The sequence below is a fragment of the Marmota marmota genome, unplaced genomic scaffold (assembly GCF_001458135.2).
Source record: "Marmota marmota marmota unplaced genomic scaffold, marMar, whole genome shotgun sequence".
NCBI lineage: Eukaryota > Metazoa > Chordata > Mammalia > Rodentia > Sciuridae > Marmota > Marmota marmota.
In genome coordinates, this window is record NW_025999999.1 from 8,502,609 (window position 1) to 8,521,159 (window position 18,551).

At 39.7% G+C, this 18,551-nt stretch overlaps 1 protein-coding gene across 1 annotated transcript in view; it reads left to right on the top strand.

Annotated features, from left to right (window-relative positions):
* Positions 1-10,515, top strand: part of Ina (internexin neuronal intermediate filament protein alpha) — a 10,980-nt gene extending 465 nt beyond the window's left edge. The window contains 3 exon segments of the mRNA XM_048807266.1: positions 1-515; positions 7,246-7,370; positions 9,629-10,515. The exon segment at positions 1-515 is cut by the window's left edge and continues 94 nt beyond it. Of these exon segments, the coding sequence (XP_048663223.1) occupies positions 1-515; positions 7,246-7,370; positions 9,629-9,938 (950 nt within the window). The 3' untranslated portion in view covers positions 9,939-10,515.
* Positions 10,516-18,551: the final 8,036 nt, after the last annotated feature.

Sequence of the window (18,551 nt, forward strand, 5' to 3'; positions counted from 1 at the left end):
AAGAGAGCCGCGGGCGCGAAGGCGCCGAACGCGCCCTGAAGGCACAGCAGCGCGACGTGGACGGCGCCACTCTGGCCCGCCTGGACTTGGAAAAGAAGGTGGAGTCGCTGCTGGACGAGCTGGCCTTCGTGCGCCAGGTGCACGATGAAGAGGTAGCTGAACTGCTAGCCACGCTGCAGGCATCGTCGCAGGCCGCGGCTGAGGTGGACGTGGCTGTGGCCAAACCAGACCTGAGTTCAGCGCTGAGGGAGATCCGCGCCCAATATGAGTCCCTGGCCGCTAAGAACCTGCAGTCAGCCGAGGAGTGGTACAAGTCCAAGTTCGCCAACCTGAACGAGCAGGCGGCGCGCAGCACCGAAGCCATTCGAGCCAGTCGCGAGGAGATCCACGAGTATCGGCGCCAGCTACAGGCACGCACCATCGAGATCGAGGGCCTGCGCGGGGCCAATGAATCCTTGGAGAGGCAGATCCTGGAGTTGGAGGAGCGGCACAGTGCGGAGGTGGCCGGCTACCAGGTAAGGGCCGGAGCGCTGCAGAGGGAGAGAAAACCTGTCCTCTCCCGTGCATACCTGCACTTCCCGTAAAATGGGGGCCATAGTAAACAAGGGAGTGTAAGGGAGTGGAGAGAAGAGCCTCGACTGGAGGCACTGGCAAACAAAAAGCTCCACTGTGAACTGTTAGGTAGCTCTCTTCCCAGCCCCTCAATTATGTTCCTGTCCCGGCCCTTCTAACAAAGAAGCCCTTAAACTTCTTTGGAGTTCGAAAAATCCAACCATGCCTTTCCGTCAGCAAGTGGACACATACATACTGGCGACCTGGAGGACAGTCTCCTTTCCAGAGTAGAAGAGAGGCAGGTAACAGATTCTCCATGGGCCCGACTGTGCCTCAGCTTCTTTTATTGTTTGTTTAATTCTTTTATTCTTTTTGTGTGCTTCAGTTAGTGTTGGCAACTGGGAAGGGACCCATCCCATTTTCATGACTCTTGCCCTCAAAGGAGTACGGATTGGGGACGGAGGAACTGGATTGTGATTGAGCTAGTAACCCCGCTCTACCCTTCCCCCACACCCCCGCCCCACTGTTTTGAGTCGACCTATTGATGACATTCGCTACTAAAGAAAGCTTTACACCACTTAACAGACGGAAAGAAAAAAAAAAAGGCTAGGGCGCTGTCCATGGTGCTGATCTCGTGTTCCTCCCATCTTAGAAACAATGTCTCTCCTATCCCGTGTCCCAGTTATGAATCTCTAGGCAATTAACTGCTTTGATTTCTTTTTTTTTTTTTCAATACCAACAAACCAGTCTTGGTTATCTGCAATCAAAGGTCACCTCGTGGACAACATCAAATTTTACTTTCATGGATGGCTAGGCACTTAAAAAAAATCTCCTCAGTAGCTGTGAGGTCCCACTTGAAAATTATCATTACCTTAACAATTTTGCGTCTAAACCACAGAGATGGTTTCTTTGTTATAGGTGACATTTTTTTTTCCATCTCCTGCCCTATAAGCGCTTGTGAAGGTATTGATTGGCCCTTTCCTTCCAACAAAGACCACTGCATCTTCAGTTTTACTACACAGGACATTCTAGGTTTATGGCTACAAAGGGCATAGGCAGGATGCAGGGCAAATGAAAAATATAGAAAAGAACAAAATAATGTGGTTCATTCTCAAGGTACAATGAAGAGTTCTTGGAATAGAATGTCCACAATTTGGAAACTTGAAATAATCTAGTTAGAATACATTACATTTGATAAGATTAATAGGGTCTGGGAACATTAATAAAGTAGAACTGAGAAAAAGCATGATATCCTAAAAGTACTATTTTTAGTAAGAAGTTAAAGAATTATTGATGTACAGGTAGTTGCTATTCATTACAAAGAACTCCTTTTGATAAAAGAAGAAAGCCAGCCTGGACTGTTTGGTTAGCTTCGTATTATAGTATTACTCAAACACTTCAATTCTGTTTCAAATGTGTAACGTGAACTTTTTACTATGTGCCCCCCCACCCCCCGCCATGATGTGAATTAATCAGACTCGTGAGACTTCATGTTTTCTTCCAGAAGCCTCAAAGGTTAAACTAGGTGGTCTTCTGGAAAGAAGTATTTGTACAAAAAGGCTAACAGCCCAAACTGTCAGCTGACTTAGGCTTTGCCAGGTACTCTGTTTGCTTGCTTTAGCCCCTACATTCAGGAGGCAGTGCTAGTGTTTTCTGGCTTAATTGCTCTAAAAGGCTTTCTATGTTAGACAGTAGTAGAATCATCTGACCTGGTGTGCAAGAAACAAAAAACAACAGAAATTGCAGCATCTGCAGCTCTGCAGTGCTGTTCCTGACAGCTGTAGTCTTCAGAGACTCAGTGGACCCACCCATAGGTGTGGAAGAGGAGTTCAGACAACAGAGCTATTTCCTACCCTTTGAGATTTAAGGTTGGGGTGGGGCTCACAGTTTAACCTACATATCCAGAAGTCCTAAAGCTTCTGACTGTTCTCTCTGTCAGTCTTAGTACTGACCAAGGTGAAAAGCCTCCCATAGTAAGATCCAGCCATTGTTTTCCTGCCCTCTCACCCCACCCCACCCCACCCCCTTTCACTGCAGTAATGAGAAGCTGTTCTCTTCTGCTACAGATATTGGTAGTAGACCCACTTTCCTTTGCAAGCTTGGTAACCCTCTCAGGGACACAGGAAGGCCCCATTAAAGTCAAGTTTTCTTTGCCCCAAAGAGCTGATAGCCTGTTTGAGGAGAGAAAACTTATTACACTTTTGAAAGGGTAAAAAATGATTCAAGGTGACAAAATAAGTACTCAATAGTGGATGAGAGTCTGAACCAGGCAGAAGAGATTAGAAAAAGCTAGGGCCATTGTCTTCAAAAGCCAAATGCAGCCACCCTTTGCATGGAAAGTGTAAGGCCTGTTCATTTTTGACAGGGTAATTTTGATCCCTGCATGGTTGCTTCACTACCATTAAAGTCCCAGTTGTGTATAAAAACACTCCTAGAGGGTACTCGGGGTCCCAGACCTGAACTATGGCCAGTCTTAGAAAGCCAAAGCTTTCCTTGAAAGACCTTGCTGAACAATCAGGATCACTGCTGGTTAATGCTCTCCAGGGAGAACAGCCAAGTCTGCTTTCTTCTCTCCAATATGAGATTGGAGTATAGCCTAATTAAATAGCAGGAAGGGTCTGGCCCCAGGGAGATGGAGGTGACAGTGGCTGCATATAAATCTATAGTTTGATAGATCTATTTCTTAAATTGGAATTCAAGGGAAAAGAAAGGTATATTTGGTCTTTTTTAAAAAGCTGTTTCACTGTTACTGTCATCTGGACCACCATGATATCTCCTTTACAAAAATATTTAAACCAGTAGTTCCTAAATCTAGTGACTCACCAAGGTCAAGTAGGAGCTTTAAAAAAAGCTGTAATTTCTGTTGCTTTTTGCACAGGATATCTAGATGACCCTACTATTGTCTAACACAGAAAGCCTTTTAGAAAGATCCTTGGGCCCACTCCCAAACATATGGAGTCAGTGGTTCCCAGCGGGTCAAGAAATAAACATTTTCACTAAAAGGGCTGCATCCTTTTACTGAAAGGATTGGTCCTCAAACTAATTTTGGAGTGCACTCACCAAAACCGCATATTCCAGTAAACTAACTTAAAGAGATTACTTATAATACAGGATTTTAAAATGTGGTAGAAGAAAGAAAAAGAGAAAGACGTAGCTGAAGCAAAGAGTGAGAATAAGGAATGACAGTACATCATGGGTGGACCACATTTAAAATTCCTCTCTTACCACCTAAATTGATTATGCAGAACAATAACTCTGGATGATCCCTTTCAATCAGACTGTGCTGCATTCACTGCTAATCATCTGGCTGAGGGGCCCCCAAAAGTGATGAAATCCACTGCACTGTCTCTCTTCACCATAGATGCTAGTGTGGCTCATTCTTTTTCCTCCTCCAACCTGCATCCTTCCAGCCTTGGGCCAGATGCTCTTCAGTTGTCTAAGCTACTGTGGAAAGAGACCTCAGCTGGAATAGGGTGTGCCTCTGGGTCCCTTGGGCTAAGCCAGCAGCAGCTGCGTGGTTGGGGGAGGGGGCAGACTGCAGCACTCTGCTCAGATTTCGAGCTGGAGGCCATCTTGGCAGGGCTTTTGAAGGGCAATGCAAGACACAGACTGGTGTGGGGAGGAGAGTGCAAACAAAGGGGCTACACGTTCATGAGCCATTAATGGTCAGCAGTTAGCCTCTTCATGAAGAAGCCAACTTGTGCTTTTTGTCCATTCTGATCCACAAAATAGATGTGTGAAATGTATAACATAAAACTTCCTGAAATCTCTGGGCTGGGGTTGTGGCTCAGTGGTAGAGTGCTCACCTAGCATGCGTGAGGCACAGGGTTCCTTAGCACCATATAAATATAAAATAAAGATATTGTATCCACCTAAAACTAATAAATAAATATTTTAAAAAAATTCCAGAAATCTCATCCATCTACAACTTAGCTCCCCAGCAATCTTTCATTTAGAAAACACAACTATTTAACAATTTTTTTTAAAAAAAGACCTCATTAACCTGATAAGACAAAATAGCATCTCCACATCACATTTTATGAAACTGACTTCTTTGATACCCTCAGCCTAATCATTCTTTATGTGATTCTAAAATGCTTCTGTATTTGGGTTTCAAACCTGCTGCAGGATAGAGAAGGGTGACCACTGTTGTCAGGCATTGTCAAAAATGAGTAGCTAGCAGATCAGGGTGTCTTTGAGGACAAAGAAAACCAATAAGCAGCAATTTGAGTTCAAATACTGATCTTTGGGGTTGTTTAGGGTAGAAATAGCTTGAGATACCTAAAAGACATTACAGAATTATAGAAAAATGATTGTTTTCATGATGCTTAATTGCCAAGAAGATTGCATTATGTTTACTATCTTATTTGTGAGTGGTATAAGCCACTTTAGAAAGGTTTCTATTGAAAATTGTTATTTTTTAAAAAAAACGTGATGCTTTAAGAGATATGCAACCACTCTCCAAAAGTACAGTTTGTTATACATTAATATTGTATACTATTATATTCATTTCTTCATTACCCAAGAGATTGTAGGGACAGATCATGATAATTTGTCCATATCATCAAAATAGTAAAGTCACATGATGTGTTATTAACAATAACAAAAATCACTAGCATTGACTATTATGTGCCATGCTATTCTAATGAGTATTATCTAACTTAACAAGTAATAGACTCCTCATGTGTTAATGTAAGATGGATTAAACTAGAATCTTGACTCTTGGAACAACTTGGAAAAGAGTAAACACTGTAATTTTCCCTATTTAAAAAAAATTCACAATTTGCCAAGTGCAGAAATGGAAGGTTAGAAGAAACTAAAATATAGAAAACTAACACTGAATGTTAGTGCCAGGGCAAACATGTAGGCCAAAGATCCCACTGAAATCTTCATCTCTTCCTCATAATGCATTTCTCTTGCTCTTTTGCATAATAATAATGTCCTCGTTCCCCCCTTCTCCTTTTTTCCTGTCCTCGTTCCCCCCTTCTCCTTTTTTCCTCACCCTAGACTTCTTTCTCCATTGTTATAGTAATAGCGATTCTTACTCCTAATGCATCACTAGCAGACTTGCTTGCATCGTTGTCCAGTGTTATCTGAATTTCCCCCACTGCTTATCTAACATTCTTTGTTCTATACCCATCAGTCAGTTGAGATTCTCTTTTGCAGTATACCTGTTAATAGTTATATAACATGTGGGTAGCATGGATTTTTAACTCTTTTTACAAATTCTCTTGGTTTGGAAGTTTGTACCCCCCTGACGGATCAGTCCTGCCCTTCATCATTGCTTCATCATCCACTTCAATACTGGCTTTCTTGAAGTTTCTGACTTGTTCATCTGCATCCCTATTTCATAAAAATAACTCTATTATTTTTATGAAATAAAATCACTGTGTTTTTCCTGTCAATAGAGTTGGAGCTGAATTAATGGCCTATTTGATCACATCTTTTCAGGTCTTAAGAAGTAATGGGGTTGGGACTGTAGCTCAGTGGCAGAGCACTTGCCTAGCATGCGGGAGGAACTGGGTTCGATCCTCAGTACCGCATAAAAATAAACAAATAAAATAAAGGCATTCTGTTCATCTACAACTACAGAAATTTTTTTAAAAGTACTTACATAGCATCATTCATTCATTCATCTATCACTCATTGAGCATTTACATTGTATTTATGCTAGGATCTGAGTTTCTAGGGGTGAACTAGACAGAAAAGATCCCAGTCACCATGTTAATTACATTTTTGGTTGTCACAACTGGGATGGAGGGTGTGTGCCTCTGACATCTAATAGGTAGAACCACTGATGTTGGTAAACAAGATAATTTCCTATAAGAAGAGTGAAAAGCAGGATGCCACTTTCAAGTTTTTTCTAATTTGTCCTCCTTTTTAAGGTACATATTTGTAATTTGCCCATAGTTTCTGCATGGCCTAGGAGCTACCCTGGCTGGAGGTCAGATAATGTGCTGGATTGGTAAAGGGAGGGTACTTAAATTGAATGCAAAGGAAAAACTATCTAAGGAGATAAACTTTGAGCTGAATCTTACATAAGATATTGGTAAAGATCCAACATATGGCTCTCTAGGCAGAAGAAATTGCAGGCCTAAAGGGCCTGAAACAGCAATGAACTTGGTATGTTCAATGAACAAAAGAAAAGCCAGGGAGCAAAAGGAAGAACGTAGGTCATGCTGAGGAGTTTTCAGTAGTCATTGAGTAGCAGACTTCCAGGAAACCATCAAGACAAGCAAAGGCATGGAGTGGTAGCAGAGAAGGAGGGCTGTTCTTTCTGTGCTTTACACAGTTGGAATGTCCTGAATCTAAGCTCCTAACCTGATGCTTCATGTTTTGAAAAGGAAATGAATAGTGGAGTTACTCAGCACCAGTACAACAAGCAATGGAGGGATGATAAATATTTTTTTAAAAAAATTATTTCAGTACCATGTGCCTCAGGGTAGAAGTTCCTAAACCTCACCATGCATCTGAATCTCTTGAAAGCCTCTATGAAAAAATGCAAATGCTTGAGTCCCACCCCAGAATAAATGAGTCAGTATCTGGGCTGAGAGACACATCTGTATGTGAGTATTTTATACGTTGCTTAGATGGCTTTAATGTGTAGTGGGGGTAGAGAATCCTTTGCCTTCAGGAAATTTCAATGAATTTCAGCAACTGTGCCCTAAATATTTTGGATATGTTACTTTTCAGGATAGCATTGGACAGCTGGAGAATGATCTGAGGAATACCAAGAGTGAGATGGCACGCCACCTTCGGGAATACCAGGACTTGCTCAATGTCAAAATGGCCCTTGACATTGAGATAGCAGCTTACAGGTACTTCAGAGGGCATGCTCACCCAAGCAAAGCTCATACTTACCTAGGGGCAATGCTACACAAATAAGTGGTTCTAGTCTCTGTGGTTTCTGATCAGTGGAGGAGGATGAAAAGGGACATCACTGGCTTCTTCCAGGCAAACTAAGCTCCTTGTCCCTCTACCTGGATGTATATCCCAGCTTTACCTTACTAGTCTTAGAATATTCTTCATACCTCTGCCAAGGGTTTAAGGGGATAATGGAGGTATACAGAAATAAAAATCCATCAGATTCTAAATTTAAAAATAGAATTTATATACACAGAAAGCCCTAAAAGGCAACGTTTCTCCCTGTATTCCTATTCAAGTGAACATTACCTTTAAAAAAAAAAAAAGGTAATTATAAGCCAAGCATGGTGATAGGCATGGTGGGATTATACATGTAATCCAGGTTGCCTGGGAGGCTGAGGCAGGAGGATCACAAGTTTGAGGTATGCTGGGGATATGCTCAGTAGTAGAGGATTTGTCTAATATGTAGAAGGCGGTAAGTTAATCCTTAATACAGCCAAAAAAAAAAGTAATTGCAAGTACCATTTTCAGAATGACTACCATGTGCCTGGCACTATATTGATACTTCATAAAATTTTCCTAGGTATCAAGGCAACCACATACTGTGTGACTTGCTCAAAGCCATGGCTTTGGTAAATGGCACAGCTGACCTCAGATCTGTCTGGACATTTTTCTCTTTTTCTTACTCTGTATTCTACTTCAAAATAAAGCTCCAAGAGTATTGGATAGCAGCTTGTGTTTCTGGTTTTCAGGGAAGCAAGGTATTGGGATCTCTCCCCTTTTTTTTTTTTTTTCTCCAGTACTGGGGATTGAACCCAAAGGCACTTTACCACTGAGCCCCATTCCGCAATCTTTTTATTTTGAGATGGGGTCTTGCTGTTGTTTAGGGCCTCACTAAGTTACTGAAGCTGGCTTTGAACTTGTGATCCTCCTGCCTCAGCCTCCTGAGCTACACAGCTGCACCCAGCAGGGCCTCTCTTTAATGGTGCTGTTCATGCCACGCTGAAAAAAATTTGGTGTCTGAATAATGTCATTTATTCTGTTATTATTGCTGGTCCCATTCCTTTTGTACTTTTTTTTTTTTTTTTTTTTGGTATTTTTGGTTTTGAGATGGGGGTCTCACTATGTTTCTGAGGCTGGCCTTGAGTTCCTGGGCTAAAGCAATTCTTTCTGCATACCTGGGACTATCACTTTGTACCTTTATGAATTAAGAAAGTACAGATGTCAAGTTCAGGCTGAATTAGGCAGTTCTCCTCCTTCCTTTGTGGACTTCTCACCTCCTTATCTGTTGCAGTAAAAGTGTTAAACTAGGAAAATTACTTCTCTCTAAAGCTTTGAAGACTCTAATTGCTTAAAAAAAAAAATGGGTGTGAGGTGGCCAAGGTGGGTTGTAAGTTCTCCTTCAGGAACATATTTACAAATAGGATAGGTTCCCTTTTTTTTCTTAGTACTGAGGATTGAATTGAACCCACGGGTGCTTAACCACTGAGCCATATCCCCAGCCCTATTTTGTATTTTATTTAGAGAAAGGGTCTCTCTGAGTTGCCTAGGGCCTCAGTAAGTTGCTGAGGCTGGCTTTGAACTCTTGATCCTCCTGCCTCAGCCTCCTGAACCACTGAGATTATAGGCATGCACCACCATGCCTAGCTGATAGGTTTCCTTTTGACAAAGTTTTATTTTGTTATTTATTTTTTTTAATATTTATTTTCTAATTGTAGTTGGACACAATCTTTAATTAATTAATTAATTTTAAATATATATATATATTTTTTAGGTGTAGATGGACACAACACAATGCCTTTATTTTTGTGTGGTGCTTAGGTGCTAGGCGAGCGCTCTACCGCTGAGCCACAATCCCAGCCCCTAATTTATTTATTTTTATGTGGTGCTGAGGATCGAACCCAGGGCCTCGCCCGTGCTAGGGGAGCGCTGTACCGCTGAGCCACAACCTCAACCCCTTGATGATGTTTTAAAGACAGCTAATGCTAAGATGTTCATGTATATGTGTATGTGTATGTACAAATGCTATGTACAAATCTCCAACTCTTTGAGCCTTGAAATACAATATTATTGGTCTCAATCCCATGAAGAAATTGCAAAATTGCAATGTCCTTTAAAGTCTCTCTAAAGTAAATAGGACTGGAAATTTGATTTCATAAAAAAAAAAAAAAATGCAAGTTGATTTCTGAGAGTTTTTCTCTTGGATTTACAGGAAACTGCTGGAAGGTGAAGAGACAAGATTTAGCTCCAGTGGATTAAGTGTTTCAGGGCTGAATCCACCTCCCAATCCAAGTTATCTGCTTCCTCCTAGAATTCTCAGTTCTACAACCTCCAAAGTCTCATCCACTGGGCTGTCACTTAAGAAAGAGGAAGAGGAGGAGGAGGCTTCTAAGGTTGCCTCTAAGAAAACCTCCCAGATAGGAGAAAGTTTTGAAGAAATATTGGAGGAAACAGTAATATCTACTAAGAAAATGGAGAAGTCAAATATAGAAGAAAGCACCATTTCAAGCCAAAACATATAATTATGTTGCTTAAAAAAAGTTAATGCTTAAAAGGGAATAATATCTATTTGACTTGTTAAACAGCTTATACCTGAACCGTAACACCTGTCACCACTACATAATGTCTTCAAGGCTTCAATCCTATTTAGTGTTGAATACTTTCTCTAATAGGAAAACTAGCCCTTAGATTGGAGTAAACTGCAGTCCTGGAGCAATCACAAGGAATTATCTAAGAATACAGCTTTCTCACCTAAAGCTCAGGCTTCACAGTGATAGATGATTCAGGTGCAGAGGAAGTACAAACTAAGGTGCTAAATCTGTGATCATCATCATTTGCTGTGAGCTAAAAGCAAACCCCATATATATTTACTATACCCAGCCAGTAAGCCAGTACCCAGCTATATAATCTTACTCTAGATTCCTAAAACATAAGATCACCGCCAAATGGTGGTGCACATCACTGCATAAACCAATGGTCCACACCCAATTCCACTCTGACAGAACTAAGTCACAAATGATAGGTATTTAATAGACACTTTCTTCCCTACTCTCTTCAAATCCACATATCCTTTTCCTCCATCCAGGAAAAAAAAGAAAAGAAAAAAAAAATAGGTCTAGTGTAGTATGTTTCCCTTTTGAATACATTTAGGTTTTTCTCAAAAGAACTTACCCCCTTTTAGGTCTCTTTTGCTCAATGGATAAAATTAGATGCATGTCGACCATTTCTGTGATTTGTGTAATAACTTACCTTGTCCATTTCATGTACTTTCTGTAGGTTAAAAAAAAATGGCAGTGATGAATTTTAATGGTTCCCCCCAACAAGCAAAATAATGGAAATAATCTCTAGATGTTAGACTTTGAACTTATTCAAATCCATTTAATTAGGGGAAAAAAAACCACTTCATTAAGAATGTAGCTTTCACCTTAACGTTAGAAATACAGTAATAGTTTTCCCAAGCTGTGATTAAGCTGACCTTAGATGTAGTAGGATGTTAAAAGAGGTGGGTATTCTAAGAATGGAAAAAGCCAAGGTCTCATCTGTGTCAGACTGTGTGGTATAGAACTAGCTTTTTTGTGCCCTTATCCTTAGAATCCATGTGTTCCCCTTCTCACTAGTCTAGGTCCTAAAGAGGCCTTGCTTTCACTCTCCTATGCCTTTTAAGAATGCTAAGTAGAGGATATTTTATCACCAGGACACAATGCTATTGCCCAAAAGTTAAAAAACAATAACAATCTCACTTCTGGTCAATCAGCATCACCAGCAAACATAAAAAAGAAATCATTCTCTTTTTTTCTAAGAGTCTTCCCCCACAGTTGCCTCACTGCTGCATGGTTGGCAGGTGTCCCTTCCCTGCTGGAAAGGCAGAGACACTCAGACCCCAGAGTGGTGTGCACATCGCTTCTCACTTCCTGGACTGTAGTCTGGAGGGTCAGTTTTTTATCCGCCTGACTATGTAGCATCTGCATTGCCCTGTCTGCCACATGTGCCAAGTTTGATGCAGGACTGTGTCAGCGCTTACTTCCAACAAAGCTACAGCTGCCCCTGTCCCTGTTCCACAGCTCCATTATGAGCTCTGTGGTGACAAGGACATGATGCGTTTACTGAACTTCCTTATTCTAGCACATGCTTCAATAGTTCAAGGAACTCAAAAGACACTTTCCTTCCTATCCCTGTCTTTATTCCTCACATTTGCTGTAAGACATTAGTAAAATAATAAATTAAAAGTCACATGAATCCCACCAACACAATTTGTGTTCTGTGGTTTCTATTGCACAGAGAGAAGCACTGTTTTGGTTCAGAGGGAGGCTGGCCCTAATTTGCGTCATTCAGTGAGTCTCTGATTGCCATGAACTCATTTATGAAAGACCTTAATAATAATGAGTGTTTTACAGATTTGATAAATTATTAAGGAGAACTATAGGTAACGTGAAAAATGGTTAAAATCATAAGGCAGAGAGGGGAGGGGAAGGGAAGATATCAACTGTTATTGACAACAGAACAAAGTGGGTCCAAGAGTGAGTGGGAAGCCTACTTGTAAATTAATGATCCTCAAGATGATTCAGATTCATTAGATGAGATCCTCTGTATCCTGAGACTTAGATGTGTTAGAAATAGCTAAAATTTATTCAGCATTTTCTTATTCAGACATAGTCCTAGGCAGTAAACATAATTATCTAAACTACACACCTACTTTTTAGTGTATGTTTATTTTACAAATGAACATCAGAATGCCGAGGTTAAGGCCCCTGTTTGATGTCACACAGTAAGCAGCAGAGCTGGGATTTGGACCTTGGTCATCTGATTATAGTGCTTGCTTTTCTTTCTGATGTTTTTCCTCTACATAAAACAAAGTGCCCACATAAGGGAGTAGAAATTTTTCTTTTTATCTTTATTACCAGAAGACCTTTCTTTTCATCTTTATCTCATTTAAGCTTATGCTGCCCAGAAAATGCTTGGCAATACCAAGTTCCATAGGCAATCTGCTACAGTGCAAGCTTCCTCAGCTACTGCCCTTCTGCATAGCAATGAGGTAGGAGATGCTCAAAATTAGGCTCTGGGCCCATCCAACCATGAGTCACCTCAGTTCCTGTTACCTATTAGAGTTGGTAGTTATTTCCCTATTTAAAAAAAAAAAATAGGGAAGGGAACTTCTTACAATTTTGCAAAAGTATTCTATAGGTTCCAACCCAAAAGTCTGGAAATGAAGTATTACAGAAAGGACATTTCAAAGGAAAGTAAGTCCTTTATTTAGAATTTATTTTACTATACTGGTTAAAGGGAGGAGCAAGGACAAGATTTGAGCAATTATCTGGAAGGTAGAGTCCAAATTTAGCTCCCAAGTTACAAATAGTCATGAAAATGAACTTCTAGAACTTGCCTGTGAACTCAAACAGGAAGGCCCAGTACCACCATTCATGGCTCTAAAGGCAAACATGAAACCATCTAAAAATGTATTTTAAAATCCACTGGAGTATATGCCTGCAATCTAGCAACTTGGGAGGCTAAGACAGAAGGATTGAAAGTTCAAAGCCACCCTCAGCAATTTAGTGAGTTTCTAAGCAACTCAGTGAGACCAAGAAAGAAAGAAAAAGAAAAGAAAAAGAAAGATGCCCTTCAATAGATGAATGGATTTTAAAAAATGTGGCATTTATACACAATGGAGTATTACTCAGCACTAAAAAATGACAAAAATCATGGAATTTGCAGGGAAATGGATGACATTAGAGCAGATTATGCTAAGTGAAGCTAGCCAATCCCTAAAAAAACAAATGCCAAATGTCTTCTTTGATATAAGGAGAGCAACTAAAAACAGAGCAGGGAGGAAGAGCATGAGAAAAAGATTAACATTAAATAGGGACGAGAGGTGGGAGGCAAAGGGAGAGAGAAGGGAAATTGCATGGAAATGGAAGGAGACCCTCATTGTTATACAAAATTACATATAAGAGGATGTGAGGGGAAAGGGAAAAAAAATCAAGGGAGAGAAATGAATTACAGTAGATGGGGTAGAGAGAGAAGATGGGAGGGGGGGATAGTAGAAGATAGGAAAGATGCAGAATACAATAGTCACTAGTATGGCAATATGTAAACGTGGATGTATAACCGATGTGATTCTGCAATCTGTATACGGGGTAAAAATGGGAGTTCATAACCCACTTGAATCAAATGTATGAAATATGATATGTCAAGAGCTTTGTAATGTTTTGAACAACCAATAAAAAAGAAAGGAAGGAAGGAAGGAAAGGGAAAGGGAAAGGGAAAGGGGATATGGCTCGGTGGTTAAAAGCCCTTGGGTTCCATCACTGGTACCAAAGGGGATAAATCCGCTAGAGCTGGGCACGGTGGCATATGCCTGTAATCAAATGTATTTTAAAATCCACTGGAGTATATGCCTGCAATCTAGCAACTTGGGAGGCTAAGACAGAAGGATTGAAAGTTCAAGGCCAGCCTCAGCAATTTAGTGAGTCTCTAAGCAACTCAGTGAGACCAAGAAAGAAAGAAAAGAAAAGAAAAGAAAAGAAAAAGGCTGGGGATATGGCTCGGTGGTTAAAAGCCCTTGGGTTCCATCCCTGGTACCAAAGGGGATAAATCCGCTAGAGCTGGGCACGGTGGCACATGCCTGTAATCCAAGCGACTTGGGAGGGTGAGGCAGGAGGATTGCAAGTTTGAGGCCAGGCTTAACAACATAACAATACCCTGTTTCAAAATAAAAAGGACTGGGGCTGGGGTTGTGGCTCAGCGGTAGTGCACTTGCCTAGCTCATATAAGGGCCTGGGTTTGATTCTCAGCACCACATAAAAATAAGTAAACAAAATAAAGGTATTGTGTCCAACTACAACTAAAAAATAAATATTAAAAAAATAAAATAAAAAAATAAAAAGGTGGGGCTGGGCTCAGAGGTAGAGCGCTCGCCTAGTATGTGGAAGGCACTGGGTTTGATCCTCAGCACCACGTAAAAATAAAATAAAGGCATTGGGTCCATCTGCAACTAAAAAAAATTGTTTTTAAATAAATACAAAAGGGCTGGGAATGTGGATCAGAGTAAAGGACCCCTGGATTCAATACCTGGTACCAAATAAATAAATGAGTAAATACCATAAAAATACACTGGAACAAAAAAAGCAGATTGGTGATTCCCAGGAATGAAGAGAGAACAATGGGGAGTGAGTAGTCCATGAGTTTGGGTTTTACTTTGGAATGAGGAAAATCTTTTGAAATTAGAGGACATGTAACTGCCATAGAATGATTTACTTTAAAATGATTGATTTTTATGTGATGTAAACCTTACCTCAATTTGAAAAATCCACTGGTAGGGAATTTATGGAATAAGAAAAATGTCTTAGAAGTCTACAGCTCCTTCTCCAGCTGAGGCCATTGTTTACAGCCACCTGCGTCTGTCCTAATAAGGAGGAGTCCCTTTTGGAAACATAAGCCAGATCTAATCAGAGTATTGATTTCAAAACAGATCCTGCAGAAAAACGTCAGAAATCGCCCTGGATATAAAAGAAGAAACAAAACAGCTAGAAATGTTGCTAACTTAGGAGCACTTATCACTACTCCCAGCTGTTATTTTTATTATTATGTTAGCAGACATCTCCAAGGTCTTGAAAAACATCTAAATTGCAAGAATACATTTTTCCCTTAAAATCAAATAAATTGGTGCACCCAAAAATGCACAGTAAGGTAAAATGGAAATAACTGAGAGAGGAGACCTTTGTAAGGAGTTCACATGTAAATAGTTTTTCTTTACAGAATATACAATACTGGCTTTGCAACATTTCCCAATTTAATGCACAGATTAGATTGATATCATCGTGCATTTTGCAACTTACAAATCTCTCACATGGATATGCCATTTGCAAATGGAGACTCGTATATGCTTCTGAATCCAGCTGAACAAAGAACTGTTTTTATTACATTACCATGCCCAGCTGCATCCCTTAAAGGAATGATTACTAAACAGATCAAAGGGCTCCTCTCCTCTTCTATTGATCTCCTAGATGATGATTTGATTGCCCCCATGTTTTATGATTTCACAAGCTTACTAGGTTTGAGCGGGGACCAGCTAAGATTTATAAATTCTTTCTTACAACACACACACACACACACACACATACACTCAGTGGAGTTATAATAAAACAGAGTGAGTCACACTGCAGATTTTTAGATTTATGTTGCTGCAACGCCTCAGTGGTTCTTTGTAGCTCAGGCTACCAAGAAAAATGAAGATTGATCATGGAGGACTCTCTAGGCTCAGTTTCTCATTGATTCATCACTATAGATACCAGATGGTTACTCTCTTCCCTGATGAGGCAAGTGGTCTCTGTTCAGTGTCTGAAACATTTCATTCTACCTCTATCACAGGCTCTTAGGACTTATAAAATGCTCAATGGAGTGTAAGAAAATCATTTATATAAGGTTTGAAGTTTTGGAATACAATTAATAGTGGGTTCTAGTACATTGTTGATTATTGTACAATGCAAAAAAGCATCATTTCTTATGAATGCTGTTTTTAAAAATATTTTTATTAGTTATTGATAGATCTTTATTTATTTGCTTATTTGTGGTGATGAGAATTGAACCCCTCACACATGCTAGGCAAGCACTCTACCAAGACACAACCCCAGCCCCCATGAGTGCTATTTTCATTTGTTTGTTTGGGGTACTGATGACCTTGAACTTGTGACCCTCCTGCCTCAGTTTCCCAAATTGATGGGATTATAAGCATGCCCCACTATGTCCATTTTTTTTTTTTTTTAAGTGATGGAGTCTCACTATATTGCCCAGGATGCCCCAAACTCCTGAGCTCAAGCAAACCTTCTGCCTCAGCCTCCCAAGTAGCTGGGAGTACAGGTTCTACAGGCACATACCACCAGAGGTGTTTATTAAAACAAATTAAACTCAAAGATTCATCTACTATGCCATTATTATGAGAAAGGAGAGGTATGATCTCCATCTTTGATTTCCTGGCATAAGAATTCATACATGACATAATACACTCCTATTGTCCTTTAGAACAAAACAATCCTTTACTAAAACAGACTTTAGCTCAATAAAAGGAAATTTCTGGTGTGTGAAACTGTCTGTCCACAGAATAAACTAGTTTAAAGTACAAACAAGAGTCTAGATTAGAATTAGGGTGAAAGCAGAAGCTAGGTCCAATCTGAGTCCCTGAGATGTTAATCATCACACAGATATTAATCACTTCCTGCTTACTGAGAAATGCTAGTATTTGAAGAAGATATGTAAGAAGGAAAAAGCAGATCTTGTAATATTAATGGATCAATCTTATAATATTAATGGATCACCTTATTCAATAGATAGGAACTAAGAACAAAGTAATCTTAGGTCATATTTTTTTACAATATTTATTTTTTAGTTGTAGTTGGACACAATATCTTTATTTTATTTATTTATATGTGGTACTGAGGATGGAACCCAGGGCTTCACACATGCTAGGCGAGAGCTCTAATGCTGAGCTACAACCCCAGCCCCTTAGATCATATTTGAACTTGATAGACTCTGCCAAGTACTATTCTGAGTTTTTACATATTCACTTAGTTCTTATAACAACCTTCTGAATTAGGTGCCCCTTTAAATTTAGAGAAATTACATAACACATTCAAGATCACATAGTTAGCAAGCAGCAATGCTAGGATTCAAAGCTATGCAGTGTGTCTCCACGATTCATGTTCTTAACCATTATGCAAATATGGCCTTTATGTCTTTATTTGGGGGATGGGGAAATATGTTCTTGGCAATCTTTGTCTTCATCATCTTCTAATTTGAAATATTATTTAACTGATTTTTCTCTTGGGAAAATGTTTCTTGAGAAACATTAGAAGAGGCAGAAAATCTTTTCTCATTTCAGTGAAAATAACATCACACAAAGAATCCTTGGAAGACCATAGACACCATCAGAACAAAATCAAAATGTAGTCAAGATAAAGCCACAATATCCATTCCATGTTAAGTAAATACTTGGCAGGCTTTCAGAAGGACAATATGGCATTTCATTTGTGAGAAGACTATTAATTTCTGTAAGTAATACAATTTAGATTTTATTAGCTCAGTTTTGAAGAGAGGCCAATATCAAACTCATATACACAACATTATATTGAAAAAGGATAAAAAATGAGAAACTACGCTTAAGTCATGGTCTATGAAAGAAAAAAAAGTGAACATCAGATCACCACCTGCTTGAAACTTCTTGACAGGAGTCTGAGGGCCTCACTATGTTGCCTAGACTCATCTTTAACTCATGGGCTCAAATGATCCTCTTGAGTCTGTTTCTGGGTAGCTGGGACTATAGGTGTGTGCCACCATACTATATCCTGGTTCCTAAATCTGGACTTCTGACATGTGATATTGCACAGTAAATGGTTAACTCAGCAGGCTTTGATTATCACTGTGTACCCCAGATGCCAATTGGCCACAGGAGACAGTTTATGCTAAAAATCCGATTTATGGTGAATGCCTATTTTGTAGACCTGGAGTCCTGTACTATGCTTTATCAGTTTGACTTTAGGGAAAGGTTCTGGGGTCTGAATGCTGATCAATCAATCACACAGGCACCATATGACTCGCTAACTGACCCAAACAAAACAAAAACAAAACAAAATACTACACTGAACAATAGGTCTTGAGTGAACTTCCCTGGTTGGTGACACTTTACATACCATAAAAAATTGCTTAAAGAATTAAGCATTATCCTTGCAACTCCATGGGAGAAGACACCTGTGAACTTGTGCCTGGTTTTCCTCGATTCCACCCATTTGTCTATTCCCTTTGCTGGTCTTAATCTGTATCCTTTTGCTTTAATAAACAATAACCATGAATATATCAGCTTTTCTGGGTCTTGTGAGTCCTTCTAGTGCATTACTGAACACAAAAGTAGCCTTAGAGATCCTGACATACATATGTTAACATGAGATAAAAATTAAAATATTAAGTAATCTGTGCAAGAGATATTTAAGAAGCAATGAATTCTATAGTTGCTACTTTGTTCATTTTCTAATAAAACATCTATACAATGAATGTACATGTTTATTAAATATCTATTTTATGGCACTTTAATTCACAACCTTGTCTCTTAAAGGGTTTTGGTTATTTTTTAAAAATCCACAGTAAACACA